Source organism: Magnolia sinica, chromosome 14 (genome assembly GCF_029962835.1).
Source record: "Magnolia sinica isolate HGM2019 chromosome 14, MsV1, whole genome shotgun sequence".
Lineage (NCBI taxonomy): Eukaryota > Viridiplantae > Streptophyta > Magnoliopsida > Magnoliales > Magnoliaceae > Magnolia > Magnolia sinica.
This window is the reverse complement of record NC_080586.1, coordinates 79300257-79314016: the sequence shown is the minus strand read 5'-3', so window position 1 is coordinate 79314016 and position 13760 is coordinate 79300257. Positions and strand designations below refer to the sequence as shown.

General features: G+C 41.3%; 1 protein-coding gene across 1 annotated transcript; it reads left to right on the top strand.

The window, feature by feature from the left end:
* Positions 1-11698: 11698 nt before the first annotated feature.
* LOC131225655 (heavy metal-associated isoprenylated plant protein 31-like) lies at positions 11699-13521 on the top strand. The gene is made up of 3 exons (XM_058221221.1): positions 11699-11791; positions 11885-11963; positions 13083-13521. Exons 1-3 carry the CDS (start codon positions 11786-11788, stop codon positions 13406-13408), a joined length of 411 nt encoding a protein of 136 aa, XP_058077204.1. The 5' UTR covers positions 11699-11785; the 3' UTR covers positions 13409-13521.
* The last annotated feature ends 239 nt before the right edge of the window (positions 13522-13760 follow it).

The following is a 13760-nucleotide window of genomic DNA, read 5'->3' as shown; positions in this document are numbered from 1 at the left end:
ATCGTTGGAAAGGGAGACGTTCATATAAATCAGAAAGACGGAACGACTTTGAAATTGAAGGATGTCAGATATGTACTGAGTTTGAGAAGGAATCTGATCTCAGTAGGGCACTTGGCCGATACCGGTTATGTGACGACATTCACCAATGATTTCTGGAAGATCACAAAAGGTGCCAAAAAGGAAGACACTTTGTATGTAACTTCAGGATCGTATAGTTCACTCGCAGTCGCATCAACTGGAGTGAATGGGCAGTTATGACATCAGAGGTTGGGACATATGAGTGAGAAAGGGATGAAAGTGCTATTGTCAAAAGGGAAGCTACCAGGGCTGAAGTCTATTGACTTGAAATTCTGTGAGGACTGCGTGTATGACAAGTAGAAGAGGGTAAGTTTCAAGAAGACAGGACGTACTCCAAAAACACATCTGTTGGAACTTGTATACACTGATGTGTGGGGACGTGCACAGGTATTATCTCTTAGTGGCTCACGTTATTTTGTTTCTTTTATTGATGATGCAAGTTGAAAACTATGGGTCTATTTTTTAAAACATAAATCTGATGTATTTGATGTCTTTAAGAAGTGAAAAGTTATAGTAGAAAACGAGACAGGTAAAACAGTAAAATGTCTCAGATCTAATAATGGGGGAGAGTACTGTGATAAGAGATTTAAGGAGTATTGTGCATCAAATGGAATAAAACTGAAAATGATTCCAAGGACACCGCAGCAGGATGGTGGGGCTGAGCGCATTAACAGGACCATCCTTAAGCATGCCAAGAGCATGAGGTTACATGCAGGGTTGCCCAAGACATTTTGGGTAGATACTGTGAATACTGCCGCATATCTCATCAATAGAAGTACCTTAGCACTATTAGATGGTGGGCTACTAGAAGAAGCGTGGACTGGGAAAGAAGTGAACATTGCACATCTCAGAGTGTTTGGTTGCACTTCATATGTTCACCTTGATGCAGAGCACAGAAACAAGCTGGATCGGAAGTCTAGGAGGTGCACGTTTATAGGCTACGGGCAGCATGATTTTGGTTACAGGTTTTGGAATGCAGAAAATAAGAAAATCATCAGAAGCAAAGACGTAGTCTTCAATGAAAAAGTGATCCATAAGGACAGTGTGCAGGAAAATAAGGATGAAGAGAAAGAATTCGCAAAGATGGAAGAGTTACTGGACACGAGTGTTACAACGCTACAGAATGATCATGCACATGAGCATTATGAGGTAGAGCCACAGACACCGGTTGTGAGGAGGTCTACTCGGGAGAGGAGACCCACGGTCCGATACTCACCCTCCTTACATTATCTACTGCTGACAGATAATGGTGAGCCAGAGTGTTTTGAAGAGGCGTTACCGTCAGATACACGGGTTAAGTGGGAGCACGCCATGGATGAGGAGATGGACTCTCTTGAGTCCAATCGTATATGGGAGCTAGTTACTCTACCTAAGGATAAGAAAGCTCTTTATAACAAGTGAGTTTACAGACTAAAGGAGGAGCACGATGCTTCGAAACGGTACAAGACTAGATTAGTTGTAAAAGGATTTCAACAAAAGTCAGGTATCTATTTCACCGAAATATTTTCACCTGTGATAAAAATATCTACGATTCGTATGGTCTTGAGTACAGTGGCTACAGAAGACTTACATCTAGAGCAGCTAGATGTTAAGATAGCCTTTCTTCATAGGGACCTTGAAGAAGAGATATATATATGCATCAGCCGACAGGATACGTTGCACCAGGAAAGGAGAACAAAGTGTGCAAACTGAAGAAGAGCTTATATGACCTGAAATAGATTCCGAGGCAGTAGTACAAGAAGTTTGACAGTTTCATGTCAGGAAACAGTTTTAAAAGATGTTATGCAAACCACTGTTGTTACTTAAAGAAGTTTGATATGCCATACATCATCCTTCTTCTGTACGTTGATGATATGCTTGTGGCTGGTTCAAGCATGAAGGACATCTCAGATCTCAAAAGACAACTGTTTAGAGAATTTGTCATGAAGGATTTAAGAGCTGCAAAATAAATCCTAGGCATGAGGATAAAGCGTGACAAGAAAAATAAGAAACTGGTTTTGTCATAGGTAGAGTACATAGCTAAGGTACTTGATCGATTCAATATGGGAGATGCTAAGTCGGTTAACACTCCATTAACCAACTACTTCAAGCTATCTAAGGAGCAAGGTGCAAAGATGCAGGAGGAACGAGACTACATGGTTAAAGTCCCATACGCGTCAGCTATTGAGAGTCTCATGTATGCTATGGTGAGCACGAGACTAGACATTGCTTAAGCAATGGGAGTTGTTAGAAGGTTCGCGAACAACCCTGGGAAGGAACATTGGAAAGCTGTGAAGTGGATCCTTAGATACTTGGTAGGTACTAAGGATGTGGGGCTATGCTATGGTAGATCGGAAATCAAGCTACAAGGCTACGTGGATTCAGATTTGGTAGAAGATATCAACAGTAGAAGAAGCACTACAGGTTATGTGTTTACTCTGGGTAGTGCTGCAGTCAGTTGGGTCTCTCAATTACAGAAGATAGTATCTATCAATACGATAAAAGCAGAATATGTTGCGGCTACAGAAGCATGAAAGGAGATGGTATGGATGCAAGGTTTCATGGAAGAGTTGGGTAAGAAGCAAGCAGATTGCAAGCTGTACAGTGACATTCAGAGTGCAATACACTTTGCTAAGAATTTAGCCCTTCATTCAAGAATCAAGCATATTGCCATCAAATATCACTTCATACGTTCATTACTGGAAGATGGATCGATTGCTCTGGAGAAGATTCATACAAGTGAGAATCCTACGGATATGCTAACTAAGGCGGTCACACGGGAGAAGCTGAAGCTCTGTTCAGCTTTGATTGGTCTTCAGGCTTGAAGACGGGGTGGTGGTGCACTCCAGATGTAGAAGACGAAGGTTTATGGCGATGTGTCTCCAAGTGGGAGATTGTTGAGATATGGAGCCACATCTGGGGGCCGCATGACCGGTCGTGACCCCTGCTCGACCGGTCGTGGACCCTGCTCGACCAGTCGTGGACTGGCTCCACTCAAAGTCCAACGAGCATCAGATTTTTGGGTCCGATGTGCTCGACCGGTTGTGGGTCATGCTTGACCGGTCGTGGGATCCTCTCGACCGATCGTGCAGTCCGCTCGACCAGTCGAGGTTATGCAGATTTGTTTCCAGATTTAATGCAGACTGCGGAAATTTGAGTCGCCTTTCACAAGGGTGTGAAAGGGAAGTTGCCAAAACTATAAATTGGGGTCCCTAGGGCTATTTTAGGGTTAAGGTGAATATTAGAAAATATTTCTAAGGTATGGACAGGGGATTTTCTCTGTACTTCCAAGGGAGAGGTTAGTATATTGCCTTGTAATCTTCGTTTTTCTTCATAGTGGAAGTTTGCATCCGTGTTTTTTTAGCCTAGTTTAGGATTTTTCCATGTATATCTTGTCTTATGGTTTGTTTGGATTGCTTTGATCTATTTCTAGTTTTTATTTCTTGTTGTTTATCGTTTGTGGGTGAGACCGAAGATTGGATCTCGGTTCACTACATTGTTGGCGTGCTGCACAACAGATGACATACTCGATATCATTTTCCTTTTCAACTTCACCCTTACATGGTATAGGTGTCCCATGGTCGGGGGCCGGATGTGGAGTCAGTGACGCACTTGTTCCTTTACAGCACCCGGGCGGATTGCATCTGGTCCTATTTCGCGGAAATGTTTGGGTCCTCAATAGTGGGGGCCCAATTGGTCAAGTCAAGGCTAATCCATTGGTGGTGTGCCCCTTCTTCTGCTGGTTCATCGGGGTCCTTGAAATAGCCGACCTCATGCATTATACTTTGGGAACTGTGGAAGGGCCGAAACGAAGCCAGGATGGATGGGAAGGCTGTCCCTTTCGGCGTTCAGATCTCTCGGATTAAAGGTTGGATCCTCACCATCGCTGTTAGATGGCCTCAATCCTGATCCAGGACAACCAGTCGGGCTCTCGCAAAATTGGGGATTGCTTCCCTTCCTCCTCCAGAGAGGAATTTCCGTGTGGTGAAGTGGTGCAAGCCGCCCACCGGTTGGGTGAAGCTGAACATGGACGGGTGTTTTAAGGGCAATCCGGGGATGGCTGGTGGCAAAGGCATTTGCTGAGGAGACATGGGAGACTTCCTCTTCAGCTTCTCCGTAGGCTACAGGATGGCGTCCAACATTGGGGCGGATATCCGGGCCATTTACGATAGGCTCTACATCTACTTCACAAAGGGCCTATCCAAAGTTGTCGTTGAATCCAACTCCTAACTGGTGATCAATTTCCTATCGGGGACATTTGTCCCAGGCTAGAAATGGAAGTATTGGCTGGATAGGATTAATGATCTGTCCTCTCTTGGCCAGGTCACGTTTGACTACATCCTTAGGGAAGAGAATAGGCCGGCAGATTGGATGGCCAGATTGGGCAGCGACAAACAAATTTCGGCCCAGATCATCGTCAGGGCGAATCTTCCTAGTGCGGTCAGGGGGTTCCTCTTCCTCGATCGAGTGGGCGTGGGAGCTGTTAGAAGTGAGGGGAGAAGTTAGTCCTTACCTCCGGGTTTTTGGTTTATCGGTCTCCCGCTGGGAGAGGTTGCCGTAGGCTAGGGATTGTTTTGGTGGGTTATTTTGTCCAGGTGGTTTATCATATTCAGGGTGGTGTAAATGCTAGTGAGGTGTGGTGGATCTTTTCAGCCCCATATGATAGGAGGGTCCCGTCTTTTTGTCCCCCTAATCCTTCACTATGATCAATATATCTCAGGTGGGCTTCCACCTGCTTCTTCAAAAAAAAAAAAAAAAAAAAAAATTCACCCTTACATGAATATACACAATAGAAGTTCTAACAAAATTTCCCAACATTTGCTTGTGGATTCAAGAGAATGAAATTCGAGGTTTGAAAAATATTGGCAGAATCAATTTCTCAAGGAATTCAATTTGGTGATTGAATCTTTGTGGCGTTGGAATACTCTATAACACATGTTTTAGTAAGTGTGTGCGACACTCGATCTCTATTTGGCCTACCATAATGTCTGTAGCAAATCTACTCTGTATATCAATCTAATGATTTCATTTTCACCATACATAACAAAATATAGACTATTCCAAGGCTCTGGTAGGTCACACCATAAGATAATATAAAATGAATGTGATGTGGCCTTATTGAGATTTGGATGAGGCTGATTTTTGTATCATCTCTTCGTCCATGTTAGGATCACCAGATGAACGGGTTGGATGGAATATTAAAAATATGGTGGCCTAAGGAAGGTTGCTATGGTGGGTGTCCTCTCCCCCTCATTTCGTGTGGTGTGGCTAACCAGTTTTTTATTTTTTGCACGGTTAGTGGGCTCAGGTCCAATATGTAGTATAGAAATGGATGGACAGAGTGGATGTCACACAAACATCTTGATGGGCTCATGGAGCTCTAGTTGCATGCTATGGTAGAGGATTTTAGCTCCATGATATGGTAGAACTGAGTAGAGTCTGAATATTGGTGCAGCCATCTCACTACAAGAAACAACGCTTTTACGGATGAAATTTTTGCTGATGAAAAAAATTTCATTGGTAAAAGTACGTTTTTACTGATGAAATTTTTTTTCGTTGATAAAATTGCTCTTTTACCGACGAATTTTTTTTTCGTTGGTAATAATATTTTTACCAAAGAAAAATTTTTGATCGTCAGGAAAAGTATTTTAATTTTTAAGATAGAAAATTTTCGCGCTATTTTTGAAAATTTCGCGGTAAGACTTTTACCGACGAAAATTTTTGTCGGTAAAAAGCACTTTCGTCAGTAAAAGTGTTATGTATTTAACTTAGAAATTTTCGCCCTGAGTTTTACCGACGAACAAAAACCATCGGGAATAATACTTTTACCGATGAATATTTTAGGGTGATGTATAAATCTACAACATCCATGTAGTTAAAAGCATTGTAGGTTTAAGATATTTCTGAAATATATGTAATTGAATCTAGTTTCTTACAAGTAGCCTTCAAATATTTCGTAAGAGGAGAAAAAAGATTAACCATCAAGATATAGGCACACAGGAAAGTGATGATAAGGGCTTTGGATATCACCAAATAAGTTATTTTTTGTACTTAACAGTAGTAGATAAGTAATTTATTTGAGATAAATAAATTTAGTTTATGATTAATTATAAATTACTTAATCCCTTTAGTTTAATAAGTAGAAATCAAGATAAGCTATTTGAGGCACCTCCTAAGTGACTGTATAATCTCTAATATATATGACAAGACTATCAAAGCATGTGTGTATATTCCACAGAATTAGTTTTTGGAAAGTTCTAAAGTTCATATTTTCTTCAGTTGGTAGCTTCCAAAATGCAAATTTCTTCTCTAGTTTCCCATATCCAGTTCTGGTCCCAACCGCATATGGGTCTAGATCGGGCCTAAAAAAGATCTCCAAGTCGGGTAGGGGCCTTATTTTAAAGTGGACCCAGGCCTACAAAAATTTCTATTGCCCAAGTAGAGGTTGCAATGGGCGAGGCTTGTGTGGGCGCGGATTGGATACTGACAAGGTCAGTAGCCAAATCGGCACACCCACGTGACATCACCAAGCTCTGTGGACCCCACCATGATGAATGTGTTGTATCCATACCGTCCAACCATTTGTAGAGATCGTTTTATGGCATTACAAAGAGAATGAGATAGATCTAAATTTCAAGCAGACCCCACCATAGAAAATAGTGAGGACAGTGACATCCACCATTCAAAACTTCTTAGGGGCCACAGTAGTTTCCAATCAAGCTGATATTTTTGTTTTCACTTCATCTATCTCTATGTTAACTTATGAATAGGTTGGATCTCAAAAATACATCACGGTGTGCCCTATAAATGTTTCAACGGTGGGTGTGACTGCTCCCACAGTTTTCTGTGGTGGGTCCACTTGAAATTTAGATCTATCTCATTCTTTTGCAAGGCCATAAAACGATCTCTACAAATGGTTGGACGGTATGGATACAACACATGCATCATGGCGGGGTCCACAGAGCTTGGTGACGTCACTTCAGTATCAATTTGGCTACTGACCTTGTCAGTATCCAATCCGCGCCCGGCTTGTGTCAGGCCAAGCTAGGCCCGGCCAACCCAACACGTAAGACCAAGAGCTTGATCTTGCATGGGCCTACTACATACGCCCATTTAAGCCCAGAAGAATTGGTTGCCCGAGCCTGCCCAGACTCGCCTCGCCCGACCAGAAATTGATAAAATCCTTATTTCTTACTTGAATATTTTGTATCCATCCGCTGATCAAGTGGGCCACACATGCACAAAGAAGTAGACATTTTAAAGGAATGAAACCAATGGTCTATATTTAAGATGGATCCATGCCATATTTGTAATATATATATTAATACATGTACGTACGGTGGAAGTCTTAAGTGGGGCCTACTTGATGAACTGATTGAATCTTGAACACGTATGACACGTTGACACATGTGCCAACTCATCATAATCATAGATGAATAACTAGCATTTTGATTTATTCAGTTCTTTCCATGCTCCGAAGGAGTAGATGAAATAGACATAGAAATGGAAACACAGGAGGTTTCCGTAAGAGCCATGGCCATCTGTCGGACTGGGAAGGCAGCCGAGCCATGGCCATTCCCAGCTTACTCCCATTATTCATCATTTTATAAATACCCGGCCCACATAGCTAACCACTGTTACGAACGGTCCAGCAACGATGTGGCGAGTGTACACACTTTCTTTCATACTCCAGCGACCAACTCAGTGGCTGTGGCATCTGATGAAGCTGTGGCATCCCTTTTCAGCTATGAAAATCCACATGCGTGCACCATCATGTGATCATGTGGTTTTATTTTATTTTTAATTTTTAATTTTTATTAAATGTTCAATGGATAAGGTTGTATTGTTTTGTTATTGAGAAGTGATCCAGTGGTTCATATCATTATAAGTTACGGTGCTCCTCGTATTGGAAGATGTTGATAGTCTGACTGATCGATCAATTTATGCTGTCCGTTAGTCTAGCATTCATTTCAAGGTCTACAATGCAAAAAATCACACTTGTTGGATGATTCAATCCATACTTGCCCTTTTTTCAATTTATATCCATCTGTTTGCAGGCCATTGGTGCAATGGTTAGGATTGATTGATAATAGTGATTGTTTAGAAAAATAAGCAATCTAAATTGTTGATTGGACCTATTCTTATGTAAACAATCACAACTGTCCATTTTTTAAGTTGTTAATGGATGCTTAGAATTGTCTGAACATTGTGAAATTTCTATGGTAGCCTGCAAAATTTGTGATGGGCCTGATGGATGGTACAGATCGAGTATTCAAATTATACAAGGGTCCCAACACAACTAGGAGCACTATAATTTATAGCGCTCGGGATTATTCGTCTTTGTTACTCCATGGGCTTTGTACATTTGGCTTTAGCAATAAAGTTGGGGAGTGAGGGTATTTGCGAAGTTGTATAAGGGTATTTTTGTCATTAATGAACTATCAACGTCTCTATTCAGATGACAGTTCGATCAATGATTCCTGACTGTCCATCAGGTCCAACACACATTTTCATGAGATACAATCAACAACTCCTGACCATAGACTCGTCCGAGTCGACTCGGGCTCGGCCTCGAGTCACCACCGATTCAGCCAGTTTGGCTGATTTACCACCGAATCGCCACATGACTCAAGACCCTACGAGTCAGGTTGAATCGTCGAGTCTTTGAGAAGTATAAGTGGTTTGAAAGTGGAAGCTCTCGTGACAAGAAGAAAGTCAAATGAACGTGGTAGCAAACTGAACAATTATTTAAGAAGCAAGTCTTGAGGCTGATCAGCATCAAGGGGTGACAAATTTTCTTGTTGGGTATGCAGGAAGACATAGGTCACTTAAAGAAAGATTGTTAGAAAATGAAAAATAAAAATTTGAAGGATTTCGATTCGAGCAATGACAGGCAACTTTTCGAATCCAAGAATGAAACCAATCAGGTAGAGGTGTTAACATCGGCGTCGATTAAAGATGATGCGTTGATGATAGGCTCTAACTTAACTTTTTATCAAAATTAGATACTTAATAGTGGAACCACTCATCACAAGTGTTCTCATTAGTACGTATGAAATCACATGAGGGTGGTGTTGTATCGATGGGAAATGAATTAATTAGTAAAACGGTTGGAATTGGTTGGGTTGCATTGAAGATGTATATTTGATGGAATTGTTAGTGGACCTTTGGAGGGATATTTCGGGTATTTCACTTGTTAATATAGAGCTTTCAGGGTAAGTTGCATTAGGGTCAGAGAGTTATGAAATTTGAAAAGAGGATTCTTCTTACAAAGAGGGTTTCAAAAGAGGAGTTTTCTTCTTGAAGCCTTGAATTTAGGGGATTTTGTTGTATTCTTGAAGATTTATTAATAGCATTGTAATGTTTATCTTTTCAACCTTTGAATTCACGGGATTTTGTTATATTCTTAAAGAAGTTACTTCATTTTATTTTATTTTTTGTAATCTCTCCTTAATATAGTGGATTATTTTTTTGCCAAATTGTCCGTGAATGTATCTCAAGTGGTGAACCATGTATGTGTGGTTATGTTTTAAAATTTTTTCTATTATCGTCATTTTATTTATTACACACATGATTGTCACATATTCCGTGTGCCATTATAATCAAATAAGCGCTTGATTTTAGTAATGTGTTGCTTGGGTGGTGATTTTAGTTGCATTAAGTGATCAGTGATGATTTAAATTGCGTCATTTTACATCAAAATCATTAACACAAAAGAAAAATAAATATTAAAAAAACTTAATAATAATAATAAGTTTGGAAGTAAAATTGATCTTTGACTGGGAAACAACTTTCCTTTTCGTGAAATCTGCTGGGACTAACCAACTCCCTCATTGAAATGTCATAAGACCTGTCATACAGTCACATGTATATCAATAACGGGTGGCAGAGATATGATCATCGGAAGTTGCAGTCCGTGTTTTGGCTATCTTATTCTAAATTAGCATTCTGGCCCAAAATCTCTACTTCTTCACCGTCCGGGAATTCTTTCACAACCTGCACCACATCAACTACTAGCCAACCACACAGAAAATAGCCTTAGATTGGTCTAGCTCAGGACATCATGTGATCTATCCAGATTGATTATTCGGCCTAAAAATTCATGCATGGCCCACTCACAAGGCCTATAGGATGCCCAGCCACTTGCAATCCTACTCATGCTGCGTCCATCAGCTGAGGAGCCTATATCATATGAGCGGCCAATGGTCCACATTCAAATCACATGCTGGTCCACTGGAGGATTGGACCTATGTGAATCTTAGGTGAGACCATCTACACGGGTCCCACATGATGAACAGGCTGGAGCTTCCACGTGCCATGTCAGCAAATTGACATTCACTACTATTCATAATATGGGCCAACCCATGAGTATGCGATGGATGAGATATAGGATGGTCTGATTATCGGGTGGGCCACACATTTACGAAATTGCAGATGGTCAAAAGATATGGGCTAAAGTCTACATTGGGTGTAGATTGTGGCCACCCAGTGACTGCATGTCCTGATTTTTGGGCTAGGCACCCACCTGATGAACGACCTACATTTTGCACACGTGTACACGTGTGGCACCGACTGGCCTTAGGCCTTAGCAAGGTTCTTATCAGTTTGGGAGATGGTGTAATTTCCACATAACCGGATATAAGTGAGAAGTTAATGATGTCATCGGCCATGTTCATGAAAAGCATGACGTGAATGGTCATGATCAAAGGGACCCACCAAGCTTCATCACCCAGACCTTCCTTTTAAAATGGATGTGACTCATTGACTATAAACTAAAAGCACGGTAATCAGGATCGTCCAATCCGTGACCCACCTGATGGATGGGAATAACTGACCATCCAGTCCTAACCACCCGAGTGGGGGATGAATCGTTAGAAGTAGAATGGGCAGATTTCCAAATTCAACGGGTGAAATCAGATGGCTAGCATTACTCGATCAGTGTGATTTTTATTTTTATTTTTTATTTTTTATTTTTTATTTTTATTACTTTTTTTACATATGCACAACCCACAATGGGAATCATAGTTTGGACGGTCTAGAATACAATAATGTAACCATGTCGTTATTGGTTAAATCACCTTCTAAAATGCTGGTAAACCATCATCACAGTATAGCTCCCCACTCACGCAGGAGGGTGGGCTAGGCAAGCGCACTTACTATCCGTGGGATCCAAGCCACTCACTAGGTGTCCCCAAAACCATCCAAAAAAGAAAAAGAAAAAAATGTCTACTCATTTTGGTGGGCCACCCCATGCACGAGAAAATAGAGAGTTAGAAAAGATTTCCATTTTAATATACAAGTACTGACCACCAAGCAGGTGGGCCAGCCTGATTTTTGGGCGGGAGAACCCACATGGTGGGCCCCACCTAGTGACCAGCTTGGGTAAAACTGGCACATGTGTCCGGGAGTGCACCAACATCTCCCAGCCTTCCAAACCAGCTTTCTCATTGCAAGGGACATAAAAGAAAAAAGTGCTTTTGTAGGGCTGAAAAGTCTCCTTTCTTTTTACCATTGCACGCCTTGGCCCACTTCTCTCTCAAATTTTCAAAATCCAACGCTCCAAAAAGCCTCCCCACAAATTCCTCATAGGATACTTCTAACCGTTCATTCCATTGGAGATCCAACGTTCAAATGCCTCTCTATAAATAGGCTCCCAAACACACTTCTATTTCTACGTAAGAATCCTCCTACACATACATTTTGTTCTATCATATTAAACTACAAAAGCATGTCTGTAAGTATGCATTTTGGTTTTAGGTAGTGATTATATTGTAATTAGTAACTAATCACATGCTAACGTCTGATCGATGCCGTGACCCGGTTGCAGGTGATACAGGTGAGGGTCCCCAACCTCGACTGCGAGGGCTGCGCCACAAAGATTCAAAAAGCTCTCTTCAAGCTCGAAGGTATATACATGATCAATCTCTTATTAAGGCTTTGTTTGGTTGCACCAAATATCAAAAAATTTCATGATATCATGCAGCCAAACACGGCCTAAGAGTTTGTATTAGTATTGCTTGTGCTGGTCACAGCTTGTTTGGATTAGCTGCAACATTATATGATTTGCAATTCCAAGCTGTCCATCTTGATCGTCTAACATAAATGGACGTTGTTCTTAGAACACGGTCATTTGGAACGGGGCCCACCAGATGGATGGTTTGGATTGTTGAGCCAAGCAGCTATATGAGCCCCATCCAGTAATGCACATTTTCTAATCCTAAGCATGCTTCTTGTACACTAATGGCGTGTTTGTTTGCACCAAATACCATGATATTTCATGATTAGTCAGTCTAATTTGGTGCAACATATCATGAAATTTCATGATATTTGGTGCAACCAAACGCACCATGAACAAACTCAATATTCAAAGCCTTGTTATCTGTTAGCAGATTCAGTTGCTAGCTTCCAAAATGCAATTTACTTCTCTAGCTTCCCATATCGGGTTCGGGTTCGGGTTCCCAGCCAGATATGGGTCGAGATCGGGCCTACAAAAGACCAGAAGTCGGGTATAGGCCTTATTTGAAAATGGACCCAGGCCTACAAAAATTTATGTTACCCAAGCACAGGTGGCAATGGACGAGGCTTGTGTCAGGCCAAGCTAGGCCCTGGTCAACCCAACAGTTAAGACCCAGGACCTGATCGTGGCCTGAACTTGCATGGGCCTACCACACAGGCCCGGTTTAAGCCTAGAAGAATTGGTTGCCCGAGCCTGATCAGAAGTTGATAAAATTCTTATTTCCCACTTGAACATTTTCTATCCATCCGCTCATCAAGTGGGCCACACATGCACAAAGAAATAGACATTTTAAAGGAATGAAACTAATTAATGGTCTATATTTAAGATGGATCCGTGGCATATTTGTAAGATATAATATGTACACACGGTGGAAGTCTTAAGTGGGGCCTACTTGATGAACTGATTGAGTCTTGAACACGTATGACACATTGGCACATGTGCCACCCCATGATAAGCATAGATGAATAACTAGTATGTTGATTTATTCAGTTCTTTATATGCTCCGCAGGAGTAGATGAAATAGACATAGGAATGGAAACACAGAAGGTTACCGTAAGAGGGCATGCAGTGGAGGAGAAGAAGGTAATCAAGACCGTCCGTTGGACTGGGAAGGCTGCCGAGCCATGGCCATTCCCAGCTTACTCCCATTATTCATCATTTTATAAATACCCAGCCCATATAGCGAACCACTATTACGAACGGTCCAGCAACGACGTGGGGAGTGTACACACTTTCTTCCATACTCCCGCGACATACTCAGTGGCTGTGGCATCTAATGAAGCTGTGGCGTCCCTTTTCAGCGATGAAAATCCACATGCATGCACCATCATGTGATCATGTGGTTTTATTTAATTTTTTATTTTTAATTTTTATTAAATGTTCAATGGATAAGGTTGTATTGTTTTGTTATTGAGAAATGATCCAGTGGTTCATATCATTATAAGTTACGGAATGATCCAGTGGTTCAATGAAAATCCACATGCATGCACCATCATCCTTCTTGTTCTGGAAGATGTTGATAGTCTGACTGATCGATCAATCTATGCCGTCCATTAGTCCAGTATTCATTTCAGGGTCTACAATGCAAAAAATCACATTTGTTGAATGATTCAATCCATACTTACCCTTTTTTCAATTTATATCCATCTGTTTGTAGGCCATTGGTGCAATGGTTAGGATTGACTGA

What these genes read in the sequence shown, in the direction of transcription:
- LOC131225655 (XM_058221221.1), top strand. An exon ending in AGCTCTCTTCAAGCTCGAAG is followed by an intron (nt 11,964 to 13,082) that starts GTATATACATGA and finishes TATGCTCCGCAG; the next exon opens with GAGTAGATGAAATAGACATA.